Here is a 23,191-nt window from a genome sequence, read left to right on the forward strand (position 1 = left end):
TGACAGTTATGTTTTATAATCAACAAGATGTAATATATGGCTGTGCACACACACCCACAAATACACACATTACTTTTTTTTCGCTGTAAAGCGTGGAATGTTACGTATTAATACATGTTTTTTACAAAAATAAAGAACGTAGGATTTGAAATATTTTCAGGAAAATGATCAGAGACACTTCAGTTTGTATTGATTTAAGCAAGCTATAAAAGACTGAACAACAACACATTACTTCAACTTTAACAACCCAGACCGTGACGGCAATGCAATAGGAAGTATAAATCACTGAATATTAAGAGTAAGAGAATTCTGGTCATTTCTTAACCAATATTTTAGAACACAAATACAACATTGATACAACATGCTTTTTGACAACATTTATTCAATGTCAGGTTGTGACATTTAGTTGACCATTGAAATTTGGTCATTTCCCAACCACCAACGTGGATCCAATGTTAGACACCAACGTTGTCTCAATTTACAAATACAACTATTTTTCAACATTGTTTAAAAGTCAGTTTAAAAAAAAACATATGTATAATCAACATTGTATCAATGTCTTGTACCTACTGGGATTGTAGTGGATTTATATATGTGTAATTTTAAATTGTGTGTGATGCTTAGACATTTTTTATGATGTCCACAATGAGCGGGAGGTGTGTTACTGTATATGCAACTGTGTATTGACTTTCTTTTTTTGGTTATAGGGAATTTATACCGTGAGTGAGAAATGTTGTTTGGAATGGGTCATATAAATTGATGCTGTGCTTAGTTTTATTACAGATGAATCTCATGGGTATTTACCACAAATCCTAATTTAAACAGAAAAGTAAACAGCAAAACTGCAGCAATCTGACTTCTGGATCATTAAAATTTGGCCAAAACACGCCGCAGACCAATCTTCTTTTTAAGTGGAACTCCACTTTTTGGGGAATTTTTCCTATTGTTCACAATCATTACGAGAGACAAGAACACGTGTTTTTTTCAGGATTTTAAAGATGATAAAGGTCTAAGACGCGGAGTCACTGTTGTAGCATTCAAAGCCCTCCTAAACAACTGCAAAAACCTCCATCAATGTTTTGTATACACACTGAAAGTACATATATAATGAAGTAACAGACACGTTTATAACAATATGTAAAAAGTTAAATATTTACTATATTTTGATCATTTTAATCAATGCCAGGATCGATTTCTTCAGCGCATTGATTTCTGTTTCCATAGCAGCGCACGTCCGACATCTGGCAACAAATAAGTGTGTTCCTACTGTCGGAAACAAAAGCATGTGTGTTCTAATCGTGGCAGAATTGATAAACGACGAAGATGACATTTTTTTGGGACAAATGAGGATTCACAACCTTATCTTTTTGAAGCTGAACATACAAAAGATAAACTGCTGCTTCTAGAAGCCAGCACGAAGGAAGGGTCAAAAATTGGGAGCAGACAGAAGCCCAGAGAGTGAGGTGAAAGTGACGACTCAATAAATGTGGAACTTGGAGCCCAGCTATTTCAACATAAATGGACTGGTTACCCAAATAAACCAGAAAAAAATGTCCCTGTCAGCTGAACCAAACGCGCCATTGAGTAAGTCACACTTTAATATTGGTCAGGATACACGCAGCACGTCATGAGTGTTATTACAACTACAGTACATACACTGTCTGGCGAGCTCAGTTGTGCACGAACAAAAGATGAAATGTGGGATAATAATTTACAGAGACTGTATTATCATTGTTCATGTTTTTAGTCAGTGCAGATTGGTGTCGTGTTGTGCATATCTCTTTCATATCTCTTTATCTCTTTCCATAGCTAGCTTTTACGGCTAATACCGTAGCACGCCGATGTGTTAATACACTAGAAAAAGAGTTCCTCAGTGTTCGCTCTTATAATAATAATATTGATACAGCTTGATTATTATACATACATTATACATACATAAATTAAATACTGTTGACTGTTTTTAGAGGTAGTATGGATTGATCCCATTAGCTCAAGTTCAAATTCAAGTTCAAGTACCCATAATTGTCACACACACACTAGGTTTGGCGAAATTATTCTGTGCATTTGACCCATCACTTTTGATCACCCCCTGGGAGGTGAGGGGAGCAGTGAGCAGCAGCGGTGGCCCCGCCCGGGAATCATTTTTGGTGATTTAACCCCTAATTCCGACCCTCGATCGTGAGTGCCTGCATTACTAGTCACCTTTAATGAGCCGATATTTACATGTTAGAATGCAAGAAAAAAACTTTTGTCTTCTTGTCTTTCAAAAGTATTGTGAACGATAGGCAAAATTCCAAAAAAGTGCAGTTCCACTTTAAATTTTTGACGTCCCACGGGCCGCAATTTGGCTAAAATACACCACAGGCCAATCTTCTTGGTAAACTTGTGACATCTCATGGGCCGCACTTGGCCCTCAGACCGTAGTTTAGACACCCCTGATCCAGAGTACCAAATTTTCAGACTATAAGTCTAATTTTTTATGGTAAAAGTGGTCCTGTAATTTAATAGTAGGGTGCAACTTACATGTATATATTAAAATACATATAATTATACGTATTTTCAAATGTTAAAAAAGACTGACTGACATAAACCTGAGTAAACATTACTATCTACAGCTTGTTCCTGTGCAACATGTTGGATGAAGAATTTAAAAAAATCAGTGATGAATGAAATCGGGAGTAGGGTTGCAGCTGTCGATTGTTTTAGTATTCAATTAGTTCATTCGATTAATCGAATCATCGGAAATAAGACTTTGCAACCTCAATGCTTATTTTAGAGAAAATAGTTGAAATTAAATATTGTCCATCTCGACATAAGCTTTATTCTTTTTTTCTACTAAAAAAAAACAATAAAATAGAACTTTTATAATGTGTGCATTATTACAAAAAAAATCAGATTTTAAAGTATTAGAAGTACATATCACACACCACACCAAAGCTATTATGTGTGCTCTACTTCAGCGGTCGCATTGGTATGTTTGTGTATTCAAGTTCAGTTCTAGATTTTATACATTTTAATTAGTTTCACTCATTAAACGATTAATCGAAGTAACAGTATATAAATCACAGCTTTTTTTCTAATCAAATTAATCGATTAACTGCTGCAGCCCTAATCGGGAGCTTGGTGAACTTGCCTACTGGTAACTAATGTTATGTTTACTTAGCCTATTCGGCCTCTCAGATATGTTCTTTATGCTCGCTAAATGACTGTTAATGTGTTTTTTAAACATATACATACATTTCTAAATAAATACAACCTTTAGTCCAGCGTGCCTTTTATTTATTTTTCTCCTCTTCACTGCAAATGTGATTGTTACAACTTATACTACGGAGCTAGCGACTTATAGTCTGGAAAATATAGTAACACTGATTTCTTGATTATTTTTTGGAGTTTTAGTTCAGTCCTGCTTGTTAGATAACAATAGAGGACTTGACAAGAATTAACTACACTGTACTTTTACACGAACAACACTAGTCTCATAACTCTCAAAACTAATGTAGGGTGTCCACGTCGCCCCAGAAACAAGTAGGTCTCCTTGCAGCCCTAGGCTTATGTGCCTGGTTTGGCTTGGTAAGGAGGATGAGGAGGAGAAAGAGGAGGAGGAGGGGGGGCATGATAAAGAGAGCAAAAAAAAGCAAAAGACGTGGGAAGAGCAGCTATACATCTCGGCATCTGCAGGCCAGAAATAAAAGTGAACTTCAGTGCGACCACGCGTTCACAGCGAGTGGCATAGACGAGCCATTAGGGACTTGAGTAGAGCCAGACTACCCTTTGTCCACGCTGGGGGACTTCACATATAATATCACAAGACAAGTGTGGGTTGTGAATGAGGAAATACGGTCAAGTCGGAATCCACACATTGGTGTAGCTATAGCCCGATATACGTTACTCTACTGTGCCACCCAGGTGCCTTTTCAAATACTCTATGCCCATATTTAACTTGCTTTATACAGTAAAACTGCCACATGTTTATTTTATGCTTTGTAATTTAGGTAACCATAACGGATCACACCAAGACCACCTATATCTGTTGTCCCTTCACTGTATAGAGGTATGGTAATTATTTTGCAAAGATCAAAGTAAAACTGAGGGGAAATCATTTTTACGTTCTCTTTAGCATGTACTGTATTTAATACAGAGCAGTGTGTAAAATAACTTTCCTCACTTAAAAACTGCCTAGAGGGCATATTCATATTGGCATATGAATATACCCTCTGGGCTGATTTAACGTTTTATAAATCGAACCCTATGAACTCTGCTTAACAACAAGCGGCTGTACAAATCCAGCTCTTGCTAAAATGGGACAGCATTAGTTTCTGTACTTACATTTGAAATCATCATTAGTATGACATAATTTTCTGTTATTGAATGTATTTCCTCTCAACTTGTCACACATATACCTTTACTCAGGCTTAATTTTTATTTCCCATGAAAACTTAGTATACATCCAGAGAATGTGGCTGCATAGCCCGTAATATAATGTGATTTTTGTGTATTGCATTCTGGTCTCATGAGTACAACAGACACATGCAAGTTTGTCATTATTCTTTTTTGTCTTGGTAATTTTAAAGTCTGATATGTTGACAATGGAACTACTACGTTTCTATCTGCAACCTTTTTTTCATGTGAGTTCGAGTGGAGCTCTGGAATAAAATACCTTCACTGCCTCTCTTTGCTCCTCTGGCTTTTTTGTTAAGGGACGGATGGGTCTGATGGTAGCTCATTTGGAGTTTTGCCTCTCTATCCATATGTTCAATCTCTTAGGTGCTACAAAAGAAGGCATAAATTACATTCACTGGTGTCGCTTCATCTTTCCTCTCAAAAACCTGAGAGGCTGTGAATTTATTTACTTATTGAACCAGCAGTGCCACCTTGTGGATAATGCTGACAATGTCCTGGAAATTGTAATGTAAAATGCTCTCCATGGCAACATTTACACAACTTAAATCCTGTAAAGCCGTATTAATTTGCCAACTAAAACCTAAGATCAAAAGATACATTAAACATATCAATATGAGGCAGCAGAATCATATGGCTGGAAAGCAATGCAAATAAAAATTCAATAACGAAATCAGTGTTTTCAAAAGACACATTTTTCAAATCAGATTAACCACACTTTTTAAATATGTTTAATCGCAGTAAATTATGTGCTTGCATTATTTAAATAAAATTTAAAAAAGAAACCAATATTTTCACCCAAATACTGTTTTATTGTGAGATTGTGATAAGCAGAAATCTTTAAATGTACTTCAATGTACGTCAGTTATCTGCTCAAAATTTGGCATCAGTATAAAGTATGCATTCATCTGATCACTGACTACATAGCAACCAGCAATGTCTCTATGGTGAACAAGAATGTGCAGGCAAAAATATATAGTGGGATGTTTTTTTCATACATGGTTTTTTTTTCAATTCATACATGGTTTTTGAAAATGTTTTATTAAATGCATGTGTTAACTTTGACATCCCTAAATAAACTAGCCCCAGCATGCTTCGAATATTGGGGAAATTAGACCATTTTTTGGCATGAATTAAGTATTTTTAAGCATAACAATGTTGGCAGAGCTCGGTTGGTAGAGTGGCTGTGCCAGCAACTTGTAATTTCCAGGTTAGATTCCCGCTTACGCCATCCTAGTCACTGCCGTTGTGTCCTTGGGCAAGACACTTTTCCCACCTGCTCCCAGTGCCACCCATACTGGTTTAAATGGAATTTAGATATTGGGTTTATGCAAAGAGCTTAGAGTAAAAAATAAAAGCGCTATACACAAATAATTCACTTCACTTAAATAAACACAAAATATCAAAACTGCAGTAGTATTAATCACTAGAGCAGACCAAACCAATAAGAGCGCACAATTCAGTATCATGGCCACTGATTGGCTCAGCCTCAGTTAGCATTACTATATTGGATTAAAAGAGTGTAAAGGTGACTAAACAATGTTATTTCATGTTTAGGGGGTTCTTATAATGTTGGGAAAACATATTTAAAAATTCATAAATCAGTTAAAAACAATATTTGATTTATAATAATATGAAGGATTTCTACTTTTCTAAAATTAGTTTATCGCGATTATGTCTGTAACCAATTAAACGCAATTAACAAGACTATAAAATCTACAACAAAAAGTTGTAAAAGGAAGCATTATGAAATTAATGATCTGAAAATAATGAGATTTTATAATATTATAGAGACACAATACAAAAAAAATACAATAGGCTATGCAAACCGTTTATAATACATTATAGAGTTCTGGGCAAAATTAGAAAATGTAAGTTTATATTATTACAAAGCTATAATCTATAAAGTTATTTATACAATTTTAGGAGACAGTCTGCAAAATATTTTTTTAAGCTCGTCTGCTTGTGGATGCATTTCCTGTAACTTATTGTTGTACTTTTAATTGTCACAAACAGAGAGCATGCCAAAAATCCATTGTATGTTTGAACTCCAGAAACAGGACAACAACAATATGCCAAGGCTGTTATTTATTGAATTAATCATTATGTATTAATGGATCATTTCATTATTTTGGCAGTTTCTTTAATTAGATTGTTTTAGACTTTTCATCATTATCTTTACTTTCCGATCACAGAGTGCAACTACCTTATATGTAGCGTTAGATAAAAGGCTCCAATGTAAAAATTATATGTATTTTTAGAGCTGTCAAATTTAATGTGTCATGCAATTAATCAGAAAAATATTGTAATAATCATGTATAAAGAGAGGTTAATCACGCAATTTAGTTTGTCCGCATATGCTTCTTTACCTTAACTGTGGAAAGGTGTATTTTGTAATAAAGTGAATGATCAGGTCAATGCATATGTCGGTGCAAAGATGAGTGAGGAGACTCAAACTAGTGTGCCCAATGGCAAAATCTTTCACTTAAAAAAAAACCTTAATGGTACTTTAGAAGAAATTGGTTACAAGTCTGGGACAGTGCCGAGGAGGTGGCAGACTGGGGTGGTGGTTCCCCTATTCAAAAAGGGGGACCAGATGATGTGTGCTAACTACAGGGGTATCACACTACTCAGCCTACCTGGGAAAGTTTAGGCTAAGGTACTGGAAATGAGGGTCCGGCCGATAGTCGAAACTCAGATTCAAGAAGAGCAATGTGGATTCCGTCCTGGTCGTGGAACAGCTGACCAGCTCTTTACTCTTGCGAGAATCCTGGAGAAGGCCTGGGAGTATGCCTATCCTGTCTACATGTGCTCTGTGGATTTGGAGAAGGCGTCTGACCGGGTCCCCCGGGAGATACTCTGGGAGGTGCTGAGGGAGTACGGGGTGAGGGGGACCCTGCTGAGGGCCATCCAATTTCTGTACAACCAAAGCGAGAGTTGTGTCCGGGTGTTTGGATGTACGTCGGATCCGTTTCCAGTGAGGATTTGTCTCCGCTGGGGCTGCACTTTGTCACCTATCCTGTTTGTGATTTTCATGGACAGGATTTCTAGGCAGAGTCGTGACCATGGCGGAGAGGGTATACGTCTCGGTGGGCTAAAGGTTGCGTCACTGCTGTTTGCAGATGATGTGGTATAGATGGCACCTTTGGTTCGTGACCTTCAGCTCTCACTGGATTGGTTCGAAGCAGAGTGTTCAGCGGTGGGAATGCTGGGATGAAGATCACCATCTCCAAATCTGAGGCCCATCATCCATCCATCTTCTTCCGCTTATTCGAGGTCGGGTCGCGGGGGCAGCAGCCTAAGCAGGGAAGCCCAGACTTCCCTCTCCCTAGCCACTTCATCTAGCTCTTCCCGGGGGATCCCGAGGCGTTCCCAGGCAAACCGGGAGACATAGTCTTCCCAACATGTCCTGAGTCTTCCCCGTGGCCTCCTACCGGTTGGACGTGCCCTAAACACCTCCCTAGGGAGGCGTTCGGGTGGCATCCTGACCAGATCCTGACCTCTCAATGTGGAGGAGCAGCGGCTTTACTTTGAGTTCCTCCCGGATGACAGAGCTTCTCACACTTTCTTGTTGCACGTCCCACTGGGCCAAGGACCAGATGGGGGTATTACATCTCCTCTCTGGCCTGGGAACGCTTCAGGATTCCCCAGGAGAAAGTTGCTAATGTTGCTCTGGAGAGGGAAGTCTGGGGGTCTCTGCTAGAGCTGTTGTCTCTGTGACCCGATTTCAGATAAATGGTTGAAGGTGGATGGATGGATGGATGGTAACAAGTTTTGAACCAATAAATGATGTGCTTTTAAGTAAAACTTTTTTTGGAAATGTTAGCTTATGACATTCTGACAAAGAAATTGCTTTGTGTCAAAATATTGAGGTGTTTTTTGTAAAGGTAATTTAAATCATGAACTCAGGTAATTTACTCCCATTAATCGCGATTGATCATGATTACAAGTGTGCTTATGCTGATTAAACAAATGCATCATTGAACTGTAGTAATATTTGTTTATTTTATGCAAAATAATTCGTCTACAAACTCACCACCGATGGTTGTTTTTTGGCAGAATTCTGGCTAACATGACAGAGAGGATGAACAAGAGCAGGCAGACAGAAGGAAGGGATGGAAAAACTGAGAAACACTCACCGACTGTCATGGACTCTGGCAGATCAGATGCTGGCAGCCTGGTGCTGAGTGGAACAGACAGCGCCAAAGCACTGGACTCCATACTGAAATGCATCAATATTCTGAATGTCAAAGTTTTTTTATGTGTTAAAGCTGCGGAGCAGATGGCTTAAGTCTAATACTCTCAAGGATGAGCGTCTTCTTTACACCATAACACATCCGACATGAATGGAGCAGATGCTTACTTTGGCGGTAGAAGTGATCTTAGGCTATCAGAGTTCTCCACAGGTGCAGTTGACTCACACTGAGCAGGAAAGGCCGCCGAGTCCTCTACTGAGTTGACTGAAACGATACAGAAATGAAAGTGAAGGTAAAGAGGAACAGAAATGTTCATCTGTTGGTATATGGATAGCTTGTACAGCAGCCTGTGACAGCTGCTGCTGATGCTGCACACTGACTTTCATTCTTGCATGGATCGCTAAATTGCTGCTGATGTGAAGGTATTAATAAATATGTATGAATAAAAGTGTAACAACATGTGCCCACAGAAAATACATTACATTAGTGCGTGTGCCCTAGTGAACGAAGCAAGGTCGATAAATGCAGGCTTGAATGAGTTTGATGTGGAAGAACTTGGGAGGCCTGACTTCAAACCCATCCAACACCTCCGGCAAAACCTCGAACAGAGATTCTCAGGTGACCACAAAAATGTTTTTTTATGGATGACAAGAGAAAAAGATCTCCACTCAAAGTTTTTAGGACAAAGCCTTGCCAGATGTGCATCAATTAGCAAATTTGTACGATAATTTCACCCTGCTGTGTATGTGACATACTGAATTTGTAAACAGCTAAAATTATACACAAAGCAAACTGTAACCTGCTATCCAAGAATATACAACAATTTTTCTCAAAAAAAGAGGAGAAATAATATCTTAGAGAAAAATTTAATTTAAAACATTTGGTATGCACGTGCAACACTTAAGACCTTCAGTACATCTGTATGTGGAATTAAATTATAGGATGGATTAAGCAAAGCAATCAAACAATGTACTAATATGATCCACTTCAAGAAACTCTTCAAACTTAAAGGGTTTACAAAGTACAAAGAAGAAGAACCATGATAAACATTCTGAATTTATTTCATCCATCCATTTGTTATTTTTTCCAAAATAATCTTACTCATCTCACACTATATGAAATATAACTTACTTCATCGAGTATTATTTATTTATTTATTTTTATTGTGATTACTTATGGAGTATATTGTGAAAAAATTGAGAACAGGAAGTGAACAAAAGTTTTAGCAACTGTTAAGTAAAAGAAAAGGGGTAGGATTAAATAAGGTCTGCTTCTTCCTACTCCTTTTCGAACATGTTGAAAAGAGAAACTGGAAATTGTGATGTATCATGTTGTATGCTTGAATGTTCAAAATAAACTCAAACTCAAACTAGAGTAGAAGCTGTTACAGCTGCAAAAAAAGGACTGACCACAAAATGTCTCATATTTGTTTCCCTTTTGTGTCAAAAATATTGTGCGGTGCAGTTCTAAAGTAAAATACCTGGCTGGGGGGTTGCAGAGTTGAGGGGGATAAGGATGTCCGCGCTGCTGTGGTCCGTCAGCCCCTGCACGGGGCTCCACGTGGACACGCTGAGCAGACTTCCCACCACCATCCTAAATTAAGAACATTTAGTGTTAAATCTGACTGGCTGGCAGTGACCTTTTGCTTCTTGCCAATCAATACACTCAGCTTGCATGCAACATGCTGACATTTTGGACTTTGAACAAGATGGACTTTGGGATGTCTCATTTTATTGGTGAGAGGGGAAATTTTTAAATAAGATTCCTAGAGAATCACTATCTTAATTCAAATTTCTCTTGCAGAACTGTGCAGCCCTACTAATATATGCCACAACTCACTGGTCATTGTTCCGCTTTTCTTCATGGATGTGTGCTCTAGGTTCGTACTTCTCCTCTTCCGCGTCCTCTTCTTCCTCTTCCTCCTCGTTATCTATATTCTTACAGTCTGGCATGTGTGGCATACGAGAAGGATGGGGTGACCCCACCCAACTCAATGAACCTGGGTCGGCCAGCCCGTTTTGAGAAGGAGAACCAGAGGACGGCTCAAGGAGATCTATCCCTTCCTCCACGCTGCTCTGAACAGGACTTGTTTGCCTCTTAATCATCATCCCTACATTTTTCTGGAAGTCCTCCTCACCCTCCTCTTCATCCTCAGCCCCTCCATCCAGGTCATCATCGAAGGAAATGATGTTTGTGATCTTCTTCTTTCTCCGCCGCTCCCTCCTCAGGCCTGAATCTATTTGGGGAAAAGGTAAAGGTTGCTTTAACTAGTTTCAACACAATAGAAATAGAAATGTTCCCATCAGGGTTGTATGCGGCCAATTCCGATACCTATCATCTATGAGTGAGATTGGTGTACACCTCTTACGTGTGGTGTACTGACTGCAACTATAAATAAAGTGTCACCCAGAGGGGTTCGACGTTTGTGATCGGCATGAAGGCAATAATCAGCGATGGCAATCACATACTTTTTCACAAAAATCAGCCGATTAATCGGTATTTCCCTCAATAGAACTAGGGATCAACCGATAATTGGCGCTGATATTTGGAATTTTAACGATCTCAGCTGTTTTTGTTTTTTTAAACTACAACAGAAATACATTTGCAGATACAATGTATATACAGATGACACCAGTATTTACAATTAAAACAATCAAAAATAGGGGTAAGTAGAGAGTAAGTTAGTAATAACCAGTGATCTTTTCTGCTAAGCTGCGCTTGCCGTACTGTCGAAATAAACTTCAATCTTTTCCGGGTTCCTCAAGCGGAAAGATTACATAATATTACAGCTAGAAAATTGGTTAGCTGGCAAGTGAAAAATTCCACATTTTTTTATATTTTCAGGACATTTCCCATATTTTGAAATACAAATGTTAATGCCTCTCTTAGACACACGTAATGAAGGTGTTTGTAATATCACCTGATGTTTTTTGGTACTAAATTAACCACAACATTAGTGCCCCAAAAAACATTGCAGTGACTGGTCTGACGTTTTCAAAGAAATAATGTTTAAAAACAACTTAAAGCCTTGTCCAGCTGTTTACTGATGTGCATTATTCACCTTATGATAGATTTTAATGCAAATAAATATCAGCTACGAATATCGGTTATCGGCCTCCTTGACTTCTAATAATCGGTATCGGCCCTGAAAAAATTATATTGGTCGATCTCTAAATAGAACGGTGGAAAACCTTAGCTTTCTGCTATACTCTGAACCGAAAACAATCTGTTCCATTTCCAACCACACAGTTATCAACACAGTTCAACCCTGCCTACTAAGTAGATCAAGAAAAATGGTGTCAGACGGCCCAGCGGAATGGAACACGGCATATGGAGAAATTAGGTCAAAGATGATGGTCTGAAAATTCCCTTCAAGATTTCCCCCTCCGCCACCACTTGGATGCAAATGTGTGCTTCCTGTCAGAAGACCCCCACGTGTGACTAATCATGTGCACAGACTGGACAGACAAGGTGCCACTTGGATTTATCTAAGTAAATAGCTTAGGCCTAGTCTTCCTTCTAAAGTGCACCCTGGGAGGTATTTTTGGGCTGCAGCCCCTTTTTCATAGTGGCATACTGTGAAATTAAATGAAATCCCTCTGGGAGCATGCAATTATCATTAATCATTTAATCATCATCAAAGCCAAACAAGACCTTAAGTTTTTTAAGGCCGTAAACAAATTTAGGATTTTTTTTTTTCACTTTTTTTCCCTAAATTTCTTTAAAAAAAACTTTGGTCTGAAACAAAATTATCAAACATGTGGTGTCACAGGTTCAAAGTAGTAAAATAAGTCATGTTATGCAAATGTATACTAAGTGCTGACTGTGACTTTATTTGATCATAAGGCCTTTAAAGGGTTAACATTTTAAATACATCTCAACCCTTTTTAATAAATAAACATTAAATGTTTAGAAATGTTGTTGAGGGCTAAAGTTAATTGAGAGATTTGAGCCAAAAAACTATGAATCCAAAATGTTTTTATAACCTTTGAAAGATAAAGGACTGTTACGTGTACGTATATCATACACATGTGAAAGAATTGAACATTGAAATTAAAACATTTGACATGAAAAAAACCCTATTAAGAAATATTATGTATGATGGCGTAACACAAAACAAATATGGCCAAAAATACAGCAAAAATTTTACAAATAATAAGCATATCCTACCAGCCGAGGTGCTTCGCGGCAGGACAGGCAGTGGGTCAGAGGGTCCGTCCACTCTGGGACTAAACCCCGGAACCACGGCAGTGGCGGTGCTGATCTCTCGAAGCAGGCTGCTAACCCCTTGTGTGGACTCCTTCCACAGGCTGCCAATACCCTGCGTGGACTCCTTGAGAAGGTGCGTGACGGAGGAGGCGCCTACTCTTGTCGGTCCTCCGTTCAAGTCGTTGTTGTCGATGTTGATGGCAAACAGGATAGAGTTCAAACCTTAAAAAAGAAAAGAGAAAAAAACAGTCTTTACTAAATCCTATTGTTAACTCTAGAGTTCAAAAACTTGCATCTGCTGTCTACGCAGGTGCAGCGTGAAAAGTGTGGACGTAAAACTAAGTAAATGTTCATTAGCAATATTAATTAATAAGTATTTGCAGCCATTTGGTTACATGAAGGATGAGGAAAGGTAAGCAAACCACGGCGCATAGGCCTGGCAAAAAATGCCGCTTTCTTAAAAAGGGAAACTGCACTTTTTTAGCAGGGGGATTTTGTCCATCATCCACAATCCTGTCTCTGCGTTCTAGTTAGGGAAAAACTGTAAGCAAGAAATGGCTAAAAAGGCAGGTAATTGGTAGTCATCTATTCCGCCTGTACAGCCACTCTGTTTAAATGCCATGACCTGCATGTTAACTAAACTAGAGCAACATTGTTATTGTAAGAGCTAACACACAGTAACTAATTTTAGTAACAAAGTGCCTTGCACTAGCGGGAGGTAAACTAGCTACAGAGCTACTGCTTCGGAATCGTTTCAGAGATTGGAATAGTTAATGCTAGATCATAAATCATACCCCACCCTTGTATAGTAGAAGGTTGTTCCCATAAGCAGAGAAATTGCTCAACTTGGAAATTCACCTTAGACCTAAAGACATCGCTAGGAAGTGTCGGCAAGCTCCTCGTTTTATTCCATCATTTCGTATCTGAGGAGTAAGGACTAGGCCCATCAGTCGGCATCTCAGGGAGAGCGGCCATTGTAAGTGACTGTGTTCTTATGTTCGTATTTTGTTTAGCACTTAGCACTACTGCTACATGTCGTAGTTTGTCCTCCTTATTTTTAAGCGTTTGCTCTCACAAAGTCTGCCATAATTAGCGTAAGTTGTGGATTGAAATAGCGTTTGTTGCTATGCACGCTCTGAAATCAACGTGCACAGGAAATAAGTTCTACTTATGCTTTAAATGACCAAAATACGGCAAATATTACATGTTGTCATAAATTACTACATTACATACATACCTACATCATCTATATAAAACATTGATGGAAGTCTTTAGAGTGTTTTTTAGGCAAAATAAGTGAATCCCTATTACCTGAATTGTTAGCCACTTCTTGCGAGCAATTTTTTACTATTAAGAACACATAAAATAGAGAAAGGCATGTGTGTTCTTGTCTTACAGAGGAATTATGAATGATAGACAAAATGTAAAAAAAAGTGCATGGGTTGGTGGATAAAAACCATTTTCATCATGACAATGACAATATGATTAATAAACTTAAAAGGGAACTGCACTTTTGGGGGATTTTGCCTACACAATCATTATGAGAGACAAGAAGACATTTTATATTTTTAGGATTTTAAAGATGATAAAAAAAAACAATCATGGCCACTAGCAGCTAAAGCGATTCGAAACGAGAAAGCGACGATTTCCCCATTAATTTGAGCGAGGATGAAAGATTCGTGGATGAGGAAAGTGAGAGTGAAGGACTAGAAGGAGAAAAAAAAAGACAGGGCAGTGGGAGCGATTCAGATGTTATTAGACACATTTACTAGTGCGTCTGCCTCACAATATGAAGTTCCTGCAGTCCTGGGTTCAAATCCAGGCTCGGGATCTTTCTGTGTGGAGTTTGCATGTTCTCCCCGTGAATGCGTGGGTTCCCTCCGGGTACTCCGGCTTCCTCCCATTTTCAAAGACATGCACCTGGGGATAGGCCCCTCCCACCTCCACCTGGGGATAGGTTGATTGGCAACACTAAAATTGGCCCTAGTGTGTGAATGTTGTCTGTCTATCTGTGTTGGCCCTGTGATGAGGTGGCGACTTGTCCAGGGTGTACCCCGCCTTCCGCCCGATTGTAGCTGAGATAGGCGCCAGCGCCCCCCGCGACCCCGAAAGGGAATAAGCGGTAGAAAATGGAAAAAAAAAAAAAAAAAAAAACCTTGCAAGATGCGGCTAAAGGGAGTCACCGTTGTAGCCTTCAAAACCCTCCGTCAATATTTTTTATATACTGTACACACTGCAAGTCTATATATGATGTAGTAACAGACACGTTCATAACAATATGTAATATGTTCACTATTTACAGTATTTTGTTCATTTTAAGCAATACCAGAACTTCTTTCCTCGGCACATAAGTTTCCATAGCAACGCACATTCGACTTCCAACAACAAAATGTGTGTTCCTACTTCCGAAAAAATTGTGTTGTAATCATGGCAGACTTTGTAACAGACAACGAAGACGACTATTTTCAGACAAATGATCATACTTACCAACCCTCCCCGATTTTCCGGGAGACTCCCGAAATTCAGCGCCTCTCCCGAAAACCTCCGGGGACAAATTTTCAGGCGGAGCTGGAGGCCACACCCCCCCTAGGTCCATGAGGACCTGAGTGACGTGTCTGAGAGTGTGTCTGCCCAATGACGTTATAACTGTAGAATGATCGAGGGCGAGTTCTTGGTTTCTTATGTGGGTTTATTGTTAGGCAGTTTCATTAACGTCCTCCCATTGCAGTAACAACACACAACAACAACAGTCACGTTTACGTCTAACACTCTACCGTAAGGCAAATCGTCTGCCGTAAACAGCATGTGACACTCTTAAACAGGACAATACTGCCATCTAATGTGCATGATGCACCACAACACCTCCTGGCAACTTCAACCCTTTAATCCTCCTCCATTCACATTCCATCTCCCCGGATTGTATATAACCTAATGTAAATAATCGAATGTATTTCTAATGTATATACTTGTTCTTCTGCTATGTGAACTCACTATGTTCTCTGCTGGCTGTACATATCCTACTAAGTCACACCTACACTGTTTCAATGTCCATTTCTCTGTTGATGCAATTGTTGATGACTGAAGTACTGATATCAACCAAAGCTCCTCATTCCACCACCGGATTGTAAATAATTCAATGTATATACTATGATGATTAACTTGTGTGGTGACTGTATTATGCTGATAGCATATATTTGTACCATTAATTGATTAACGTGGACCCCAACTTAAACAATTTGAAAAACTTATAACGGTGTTACCCTTTAGTGTAACCCTTTAGTATGTACTGTACTATCTGGTAATAAAAGTTTCAATCAATCAATCATGCATTTGTGACAATAACATCTACTTTAGAAAGAGCAGTGCACATTTGCACAACTGCCACACAACAGCTGTAAATATACTACTCCTCTCTTAACCACGCCCCCAACCATACCTCCGCCCCCAACCACGCACCCCACCCCCCACCTCCCAAAATCGGAGGTTTCAAGGTTGGCAAGTATGCAGATGAGGATTCACAACCTTATATTTTCTAAGCTGAATATTCAGAGGATGATCTGCTGCTTATAGAAGCGAGCACAAAGAGGAGGGTGGAAATGTTGGAGCAGACCGAAACCGAGATAGTGGGGTGGCCGTGACTTTACACTACGAATGTGGAACTTAGAACCAAGTTAGGCCAAAACAAATGGCGCGCACCCAAAACCAATTGGTAATGTCCCCAGCGAGCTGGGCCAAACAGACATGTCCATCGAGGAAGTCATTACAACTGGCATATCCAACTGGCGCCCGCGGGCCACATCTGGCCCGCCAAACCTTTTCATTGAGTCCGTCGAACATCACCCAAATAGGCTTGATGAAACCATTAAAACTAAGGTTGATCATGTATGCAGTACTCCCGACACCCCACAGTGGGCAACAGCGAAGTATATGTGTCACAGTGAAGCGGCAGTGGGGTGAGTAGATGAAAATTACTCACTCAATGGTGAAAAAAAAGTCAAAATAAATTGCAAAAATCTGACTTTGAACAACGACAGGACAATAAAGTAAGAATTTTTTTACCACAAACAAGTGCTCGAGTCATTGTTTTCTGGCGGACCTTTTAAGCGACGGACATATTGATCCAGACAAGCAGCAACAATGGTAGAAATACGAGCATGTAAGCTTTATCACCAAACTTGGTCAAACATTCGTAAATAGATAAAATTTGCGCGTAAATATGTTTAGTTTGCTTGTTATTGAAATTGCTGACTTCGTGGTGTCTTTTGTAATCGGTCGTGTTGTTTTTGTCTGAGAGTAATGTTCAAACCTCTTTTAATACACGTAGTGCAACATTTGACCAGTAGAGGGCGACAACGCTAATTGAAGTTAAAGACCAATATTTTTTCACGCACACACTCGGTGTGGTGAAATTTGTCCTCTGCATTTGACCCATCCCCTTGTTCACCCTCTGGGATATGAGGGGGGCAGTGGGCAGCAGCCGTGGCCGCGCCCGGGAATCATTTTTGGTGATTTAACCCCCAATTCCAACCCTTGTTGATGAGTGCCAAGCAGTGAGTGCTAATTGTCATAAGTCACACATAATGTTTAGTGTGTAACTGTTGTGTAATTTAAAGTTTATTGTGTGAATATATTAACAATTAACCTTCGATTTGATTTACGTAAATTCTAAAATACACAATGAACATTATTTAAGTAAAATACACACTTGATGTTATTCTTTTATGTTTATCTTATGTTTATGTCTTCAGTCTTACAAATCTAATTGAAGGAAGAAGTGTATATAAATACAACTAAGGAAAACAAATAATTCAAACGAAGGAACATCAATACTCAACAAAATCTGGAGCTTCTTTTTCTTCATGCGTTTAACAAGCTGCACACGGCAGAAACGAGTAGCGAAGGCAAAATAATGAATTTATTGACAGTGCAGTGTGAAAGCTGAAGTGTTTACTTTGTAATTAAGTAAACGAGGTCTCAAAAAACTATGACCTGCGGAGGCATTTTCTGACAAAACATCCACATTTCGATGTCTGGACCCTGTGCCCTTGGGCTCTTGAAATTGCGGCCCTCTTAATTATGTAGTTGAAAAGCCCTGCACTATAATATTGATCATGATACATGCAGCACGTCACCATACAATTACACTACAAACACTGTCGAGCGAGCTTTGTACAAACAAAACATGAAATGTGGGCTAATACTTTACAGATATTGCAATGTGATTGTTTGTTGTTAGTCAGTACAGACTGGTGTCAAATTGCAGTGTTGTGTATTACAAACTCAAAAGCCATTCAGCTTCTAACATAAAAAGTTAGCTTTTTTTAGCATGCCGTCGCAGTGCACTAGATTAAAAGTTCCTCAGTGTTCGCTCCTACGATAACAATGTCGTTACAGCTAAGTATTTATAAAGGTTACGGAACGTAAATGAAGTATTGTTGGCGGTTTCTGGATGAATTATCAAAGTGATTTAGAGACAGAATGGATTGATCTCTCTAGTTACCTTACTAGCCACCGAGAAAGAGCCACTTATTACAAATTAGAATGCAAAAAAAACAACCTTTTGTCTCTCATAAGGATTGTGAATGATAAGAAAACATCCAAAAAAAAGTGCAGTTCTTCTTTAACTAATTGACAACCAAAACCCATTGACAGAAACAACATTGTATGCGCACCCTGCAAACTCACCTGCAGCCATGGTGGGAAGCATGCTGGCCCTCTCTTCATCAAGCATAAAAGCCCATTCTTCATAGTAAGTACTTAAAAAAAGAAGAGGTGAAGTTAATCAAGACAGTGCATAAAAACATGCACACTCATAAATATCTATTACAGCACTTGTTAGGAAAGAGTTATTGGCTCTCACATAAACAAAATCTCCCACATTCATACACTGCACTCACCCGAGGCGCAGTTGGTCAGACAGCAGCGTGTGCAGGTATCGCTCCAATGAGTGCTCGTTAAGTGCGCAGCGCAGCCAGGCGCGACCCCTGCCGAGCTCGGAGGTGATATGACGGAGTGAGTAGAAGCGCTGGAGCTCGTGCCTGTTCAGATGCTCCTTCACGTAGAACCAGAAGGTGAACTCTGGAGAAGAAAAGCAGGATTAAGACATTAGTCAATAAATATAAGTGAGAAAATTTACAAAATAAGGGAAAAGTTTAGAGTGGTGGACAGCACATGTATTAACTGTCAAATTACTGACAATGGTAGAAAAATACTTCAAGTCCAGGATTCCTTTACTTTATCCAAACACTTAAATGGAGGGAATTTGCGTTTAATTTGAATGTTAAGTAATATATATATATATATATATATATATATATATATATATATATATATATATATATATATATGTATTTTAGTCAAAACCTTTGCTAAACATGAAAAAATGTATCCTGTTATTTGGCTGTAAAAAAAATCTCTGAATTGCAATGAATGAATTCGCTTTTCTATAATTTCAATTAAACATCCTCTGGGGTGGAGCCAATATAATTAAATTCAGATTGACATAAAATATTAAATTGTTCCTATTTGATTTTTAGTTTTTGTGTGCTTTTAGGCCCAAGGTGTTCTAACACTGAGACAAAATAAATAAAAATACCAGCACAACTAGGCTGTATTTATGGTGCAACAGAAGTATGTAAAAATACTAAGAACGACCCTAGACTGCAAAAGGTTTGACTTTAAATTAGGACTGTCAAGTTTAACGCAACAAAGCACAAAAAAATATCGTATAAATCTTTTTCGAATAAATACTTTTTGGGAAGAAAAGAGAGCTCAGCACCTTTATCCAAAAATATTGTTGAAAAAAAACATTTTTGCTCAAGCAACTTGTTAAAGGAAGACTAAATGCAGACCTAAGTGCAGGGCCGCTCCGTCCTAACGCAGAACATGCGATGTACGTGGGGTGGGGCACGTTTTGCAGGAAGAAGCGCATGTAAAATGTCAAATAAATGACACGGTGCTTCTTATAAAATTTTACTGCAAAAGTATTCCTCTACACTTACTCCTTTGTCACTGATAAATTTAAGTCCAAAACATGCATTATATTAAATTCAAGTTAATATAAATAGAAATTATAAAAATAGTTTCATATCAATAAAGTGTGAAAAAGATTTGTAATGGGAAAGGTATCCAGATGGGGCGGCATTGCGTAGAGCGGCCAGCCAGAAACCTGAGGGTTGCAGGTTCGCTTCCCACCTATTGACATCCAAAAAAATCGCTGCCGTTGTGTCCTTGGGCAGGACACTTCACCCTTTGCCCCCGGTGCCGCTCACACTGGTGAATGAATGATGAATGAATGATAGGTGGTGGTCGGAGGGGCCGTAGGCGCAAACTGGCAGCCACGCTTCCGTCAGTCTACCCCAGTGCAGCTGTGGCTACTGATGTGTGAATGAATGTTGAGTCGTACTTCTCTGTGAGCGCTTTGAGTGTTTAGAAGAGCACGATATAAATCGAAGGTATTATTATCCATCCATCAGGGGGCGCTGCGCCTATCTCAGCTACAATCGGGCAGAGGGCGGTGTACACCCTGGACAAGTCGCCACCTCATCGCAGGGCCAACACAGATAGACAGACAACATTCACCTATCCCCAGGTGCGTGTTATTATTATTATTATTATAAAAATCCGCTTTGGGCCCCACTTTATCCCAGTGCGGCTACAGTGCACTCTGAGTTATGGTAGAGAAAAAAAGTTGATTCACATTACAATCAGGATTATCATTAGCTGTGTTTCCATTGCAGTTTTTCGCAAAATAAAAACTAATATTTCTAAAATTTCGACCAAATACATTTGTTACTTGTAGGTGTTTCCATTAAAGGGTGTTTTGCATCATGAGTCGTAATTCTCGTAAATTCTCGTCCGGCGAGACCCCACTTTGAGGAAGATGGAGACTTTGCCATTCCATGGTTTTGGAGCTCTGGTTACACTTGCAGCCACATTTGTTACTGTGATTGTCAATAGAAGACGAAGGCACCGGGTGATCGCTCACAGGCAACGTACTTACGTATGGCGGCAGCTACAAATTAAGGGATTTTTGGGAAAGAACTGTGAACGAGGAATCCCCAGACCAATTGTGGATTCAAGGGCCTCCTTGACATTGTTCGGGCATGTGGGTCTCTATTGCCGCCTCGCTCCCCCCGGCTGACCAATCGAAAGCTAGATTAAGACGACCAGTTTGCCTGCCCCTAGCTGTCCTGCATCTGCATCCCACCATTTCAATGTATAGGTGTCCTGAAAATGCGTAAAACAGTGTTTCCATCATGCTTTTGCAACACACTTCAATACCAAAACGTCTAAAAAAACATCTCATGAGAGCGCAAAAATGTTATAGCGATATTTGAGAACTTTTTCAAAACACGAGTGATTCTATTACTAATTTGTTATTGTGATATTCAGGTATTGCACATTTCTATGGGTAATGGAACTGCAGCTACTGACGGCAGATTAACGTTGGCCTGTTGATTCACTTTGTCACTGCATCGAACTGATAAGTGTGTGGATGCAAAACAATTTTCTTCAGTTAATGTCACATTGAAACCCTCTCTTTGACTCCTAATAATCAGGTAAGAAATGTAAGGATAATAATGGACTCATTCTCAGACTTGAAATTTAACAGCCCCAATGAGTCAATAACATCAACAGCTAAAACCACTGCCAAAATCAAATGAATAGTGTTTCCAGCAGACTTAGAAATACTAATAAATGTTATTAAACTACTTTTAGGGCATTCTCACTGGGCTCTTTAAACAAGCTGTAAAGCAGCTACAGTACATCCAGAAGGCTGCTACTCAAGTCTTGACTGGAACCTTGAAATATGACCATATTAGTTAAGTGCTTAAGTCACTGCACTGACTTCCTGTTGCTCAGAGAATAGACTTCAAAAGAGCTTTGCTTGTGTTCAAGTCTTTTCATGGTTTTGTACCAATGTACATCTTTGACACGTTAGAATCATATGAAGCATCTCGGCTTCTGAGAACCTCAGGAAGTGGTCTTCTGCTGGTGCCAGAGTCACGACCAAACATGGTCAGGCTGTGTTTCAGTTTTATACTTTCAAAATGTGGAATAGTCTTCTAGAAGATGTGAGACAGGCTTCAAAGTTGGCAATGTTCAAATCCACGATGAAAACTCTTTTATTTTATCTACACTCTTTATTTTTTTTATTTCTCCCAAAAGGGACAAGCGGTAGAAAACGGATGGATGGATGACTCGATTTTAATTTTTGCTTTCTTGTAATTTTCTGTAAAGCACTTTGAATTGTCTTGTGTATGAATTGTGCTTTATAAATAAACTTGTCTTGCCTTGTCTAGATTACATTTTTTTTTAATATTGTTTAGGCCATTTTGCGCTTACTCACTGCACGTACCCACCAGCAGCAAAGAGGAGTGGAGCTACAACTTGTTTTGAAAAAGTTTTATTAACTATAACATTAGGTTTTGAGCAAACAAATAACATGCATAGAAGTAAAACATTTAAAAACATGTTCCTGTATTATGACATTTTGACGATAAAATTGCATTTGTTTCGGCATTTAACAAAATTCAAGTGTGATTGATCAGATTTTATTTAACTATTGTTTGATAAGCACTAGTTTTTAGAATGAAGTGTTAGCTAATACAGAGAAATTAACAGACGCTTGTTAGAACAATTATGTGTACGTTATCACACAACTCTTATGCTTAAAGGCCGTTGATATAGTTATTAGCTATTGTGCTCAAGTTGTACTTTTCTATCCGTGCAAGGACAAAACTTGTTATCAGTCACGGCATACGAGGGGTTGCCTAACCGCATATCTTTTGTTTGTGTTAGCCCAGGACTTCAAGGACCTCAACGAAGATAAGACGACAGCACGCAGATGAAGAAGAGACAAGGCAATCACAAGGCCCCAACACATTCTGTCCCGTATTGTGGGTACTGGAAGCTGCTTTGCATGAAATGTGTGGCCACTCCTTTTAGAGGCGGCCTCAGTGATGTAACCAGGGACCTCCCAAAAAATTAGAGGAGGACGTGGGCTGGACTTTAGAGCGTAGGTTGGTTCTGTAACTAGAGTACAGCCCAAAACGTCTCTCCTCATTGAGCTAAATTTAACTCTGTCTCTGCATGATTCCTTGTTTCTTTTCTGTTTAATACTGTAGATGTCATTAATGTTTGAACATGACACGATTCATTCTTAAATGTCAGTTTTATGTGGTAAACAGTGATATGGTTGCAAGTAATGTTGACTCCAAACTCCACAGAATCCTGAGTCTAACCATGCAGTTACACTTCCCCATGAGAAGATAAATAAAGTCAAACTGTTACAGTGGTTAATCTATACACCCACACAGCTGCAGGTTTCTTTTTTCCTTTGTAAAACAAAACAAAAAAGTATATGAATGTACACCGCGAAGTAA

At 39.0% G+C, this 23,191-nt stretch overlaps 2 protein-coding genes and 1 long non-coding RNA gene across 6 annotated transcripts in view; 2 read left to right on the forward strand and 1 right to left on the reverse strand.

The window, feature by feature from the left end:
- LOC133557937 (uncharacterized) overlaps positions 1-10,010 on the forward strand; it is a 44,701-nt gene extending 34,691 nt beyond the window's left edge. For both annotated transcript variants that reach the window (XR_009807872.1, XM_061908917.1), the window contains one exon: positions 8,458-10,010. The gene's annotated coding sequence lies outside the window, so the exon portion shown is untranslated. The remainder of the gene's footprint in view (positions 1-8,457) is intronic.
- The window catches only part of snx29 (sorting nexin 29), a 350,232-nt gene that overhangs the window by 318,311 nt on the left and 8,730 nt on the right, over positions 1-23,191 (reverse strand). For all 3 annotated transcript variants that reach the window (XM_061908913.1, XM_061908914.1, XM_061908915.1), the window contains exons 5-11: positions 18,701-18,881; positions 18,489-18,559; positions 12,765-13,025; positions 10,434-10,830; positions 10,075-10,187; positions 8,762-8,858; positions 8,538-8,620 (exon numbers count right to left, since the gene is read on the reverse strand). In XM_061908913.1, the coding sequence (XP_061764897.1) occupies positions 8,538-8,620; positions 8,762-8,858; positions 10,075-10,187; positions 10,434-10,830; positions 12,765-13,025; positions 18,489-18,559; positions 18,701-18,881 (1,203 nt within the window). The remainder of the gene's footprint in view (positions 1-8,537; positions 8,621-8,761; positions 8,859-10,074; positions 10,188-10,433; positions 10,831-12,764; positions 13,026-18,488; positions 18,560-18,700; positions 18,882-23,191) is intronic.
- Positions 20,167-23,120, forward strand: LOC133557939 (uncharacterized). Its single transcript, XR_009807873.1, has 2 exons — positions 20,167-20,394; positions 22,608-23,120. It is a non-coding gene; the product is annotated as an uncharacterized LOC133557939 (long non-coding RNA).

This window comes from Nerophis ophidion, linkage group LG08 (assembly GCF_033978795.1).
Source record: "Nerophis ophidion isolate RoL-2023_Sa linkage group LG08, RoL_Noph_v1.0, whole genome shotgun sequence".
In the NCBI taxonomy this organism is placed as follows: domain Eukaryota; kingdom Metazoa; phylum Chordata; class Actinopteri; order Syngnathiformes; family Syngnathidae; genus Nerophis; species Nerophis ophidion.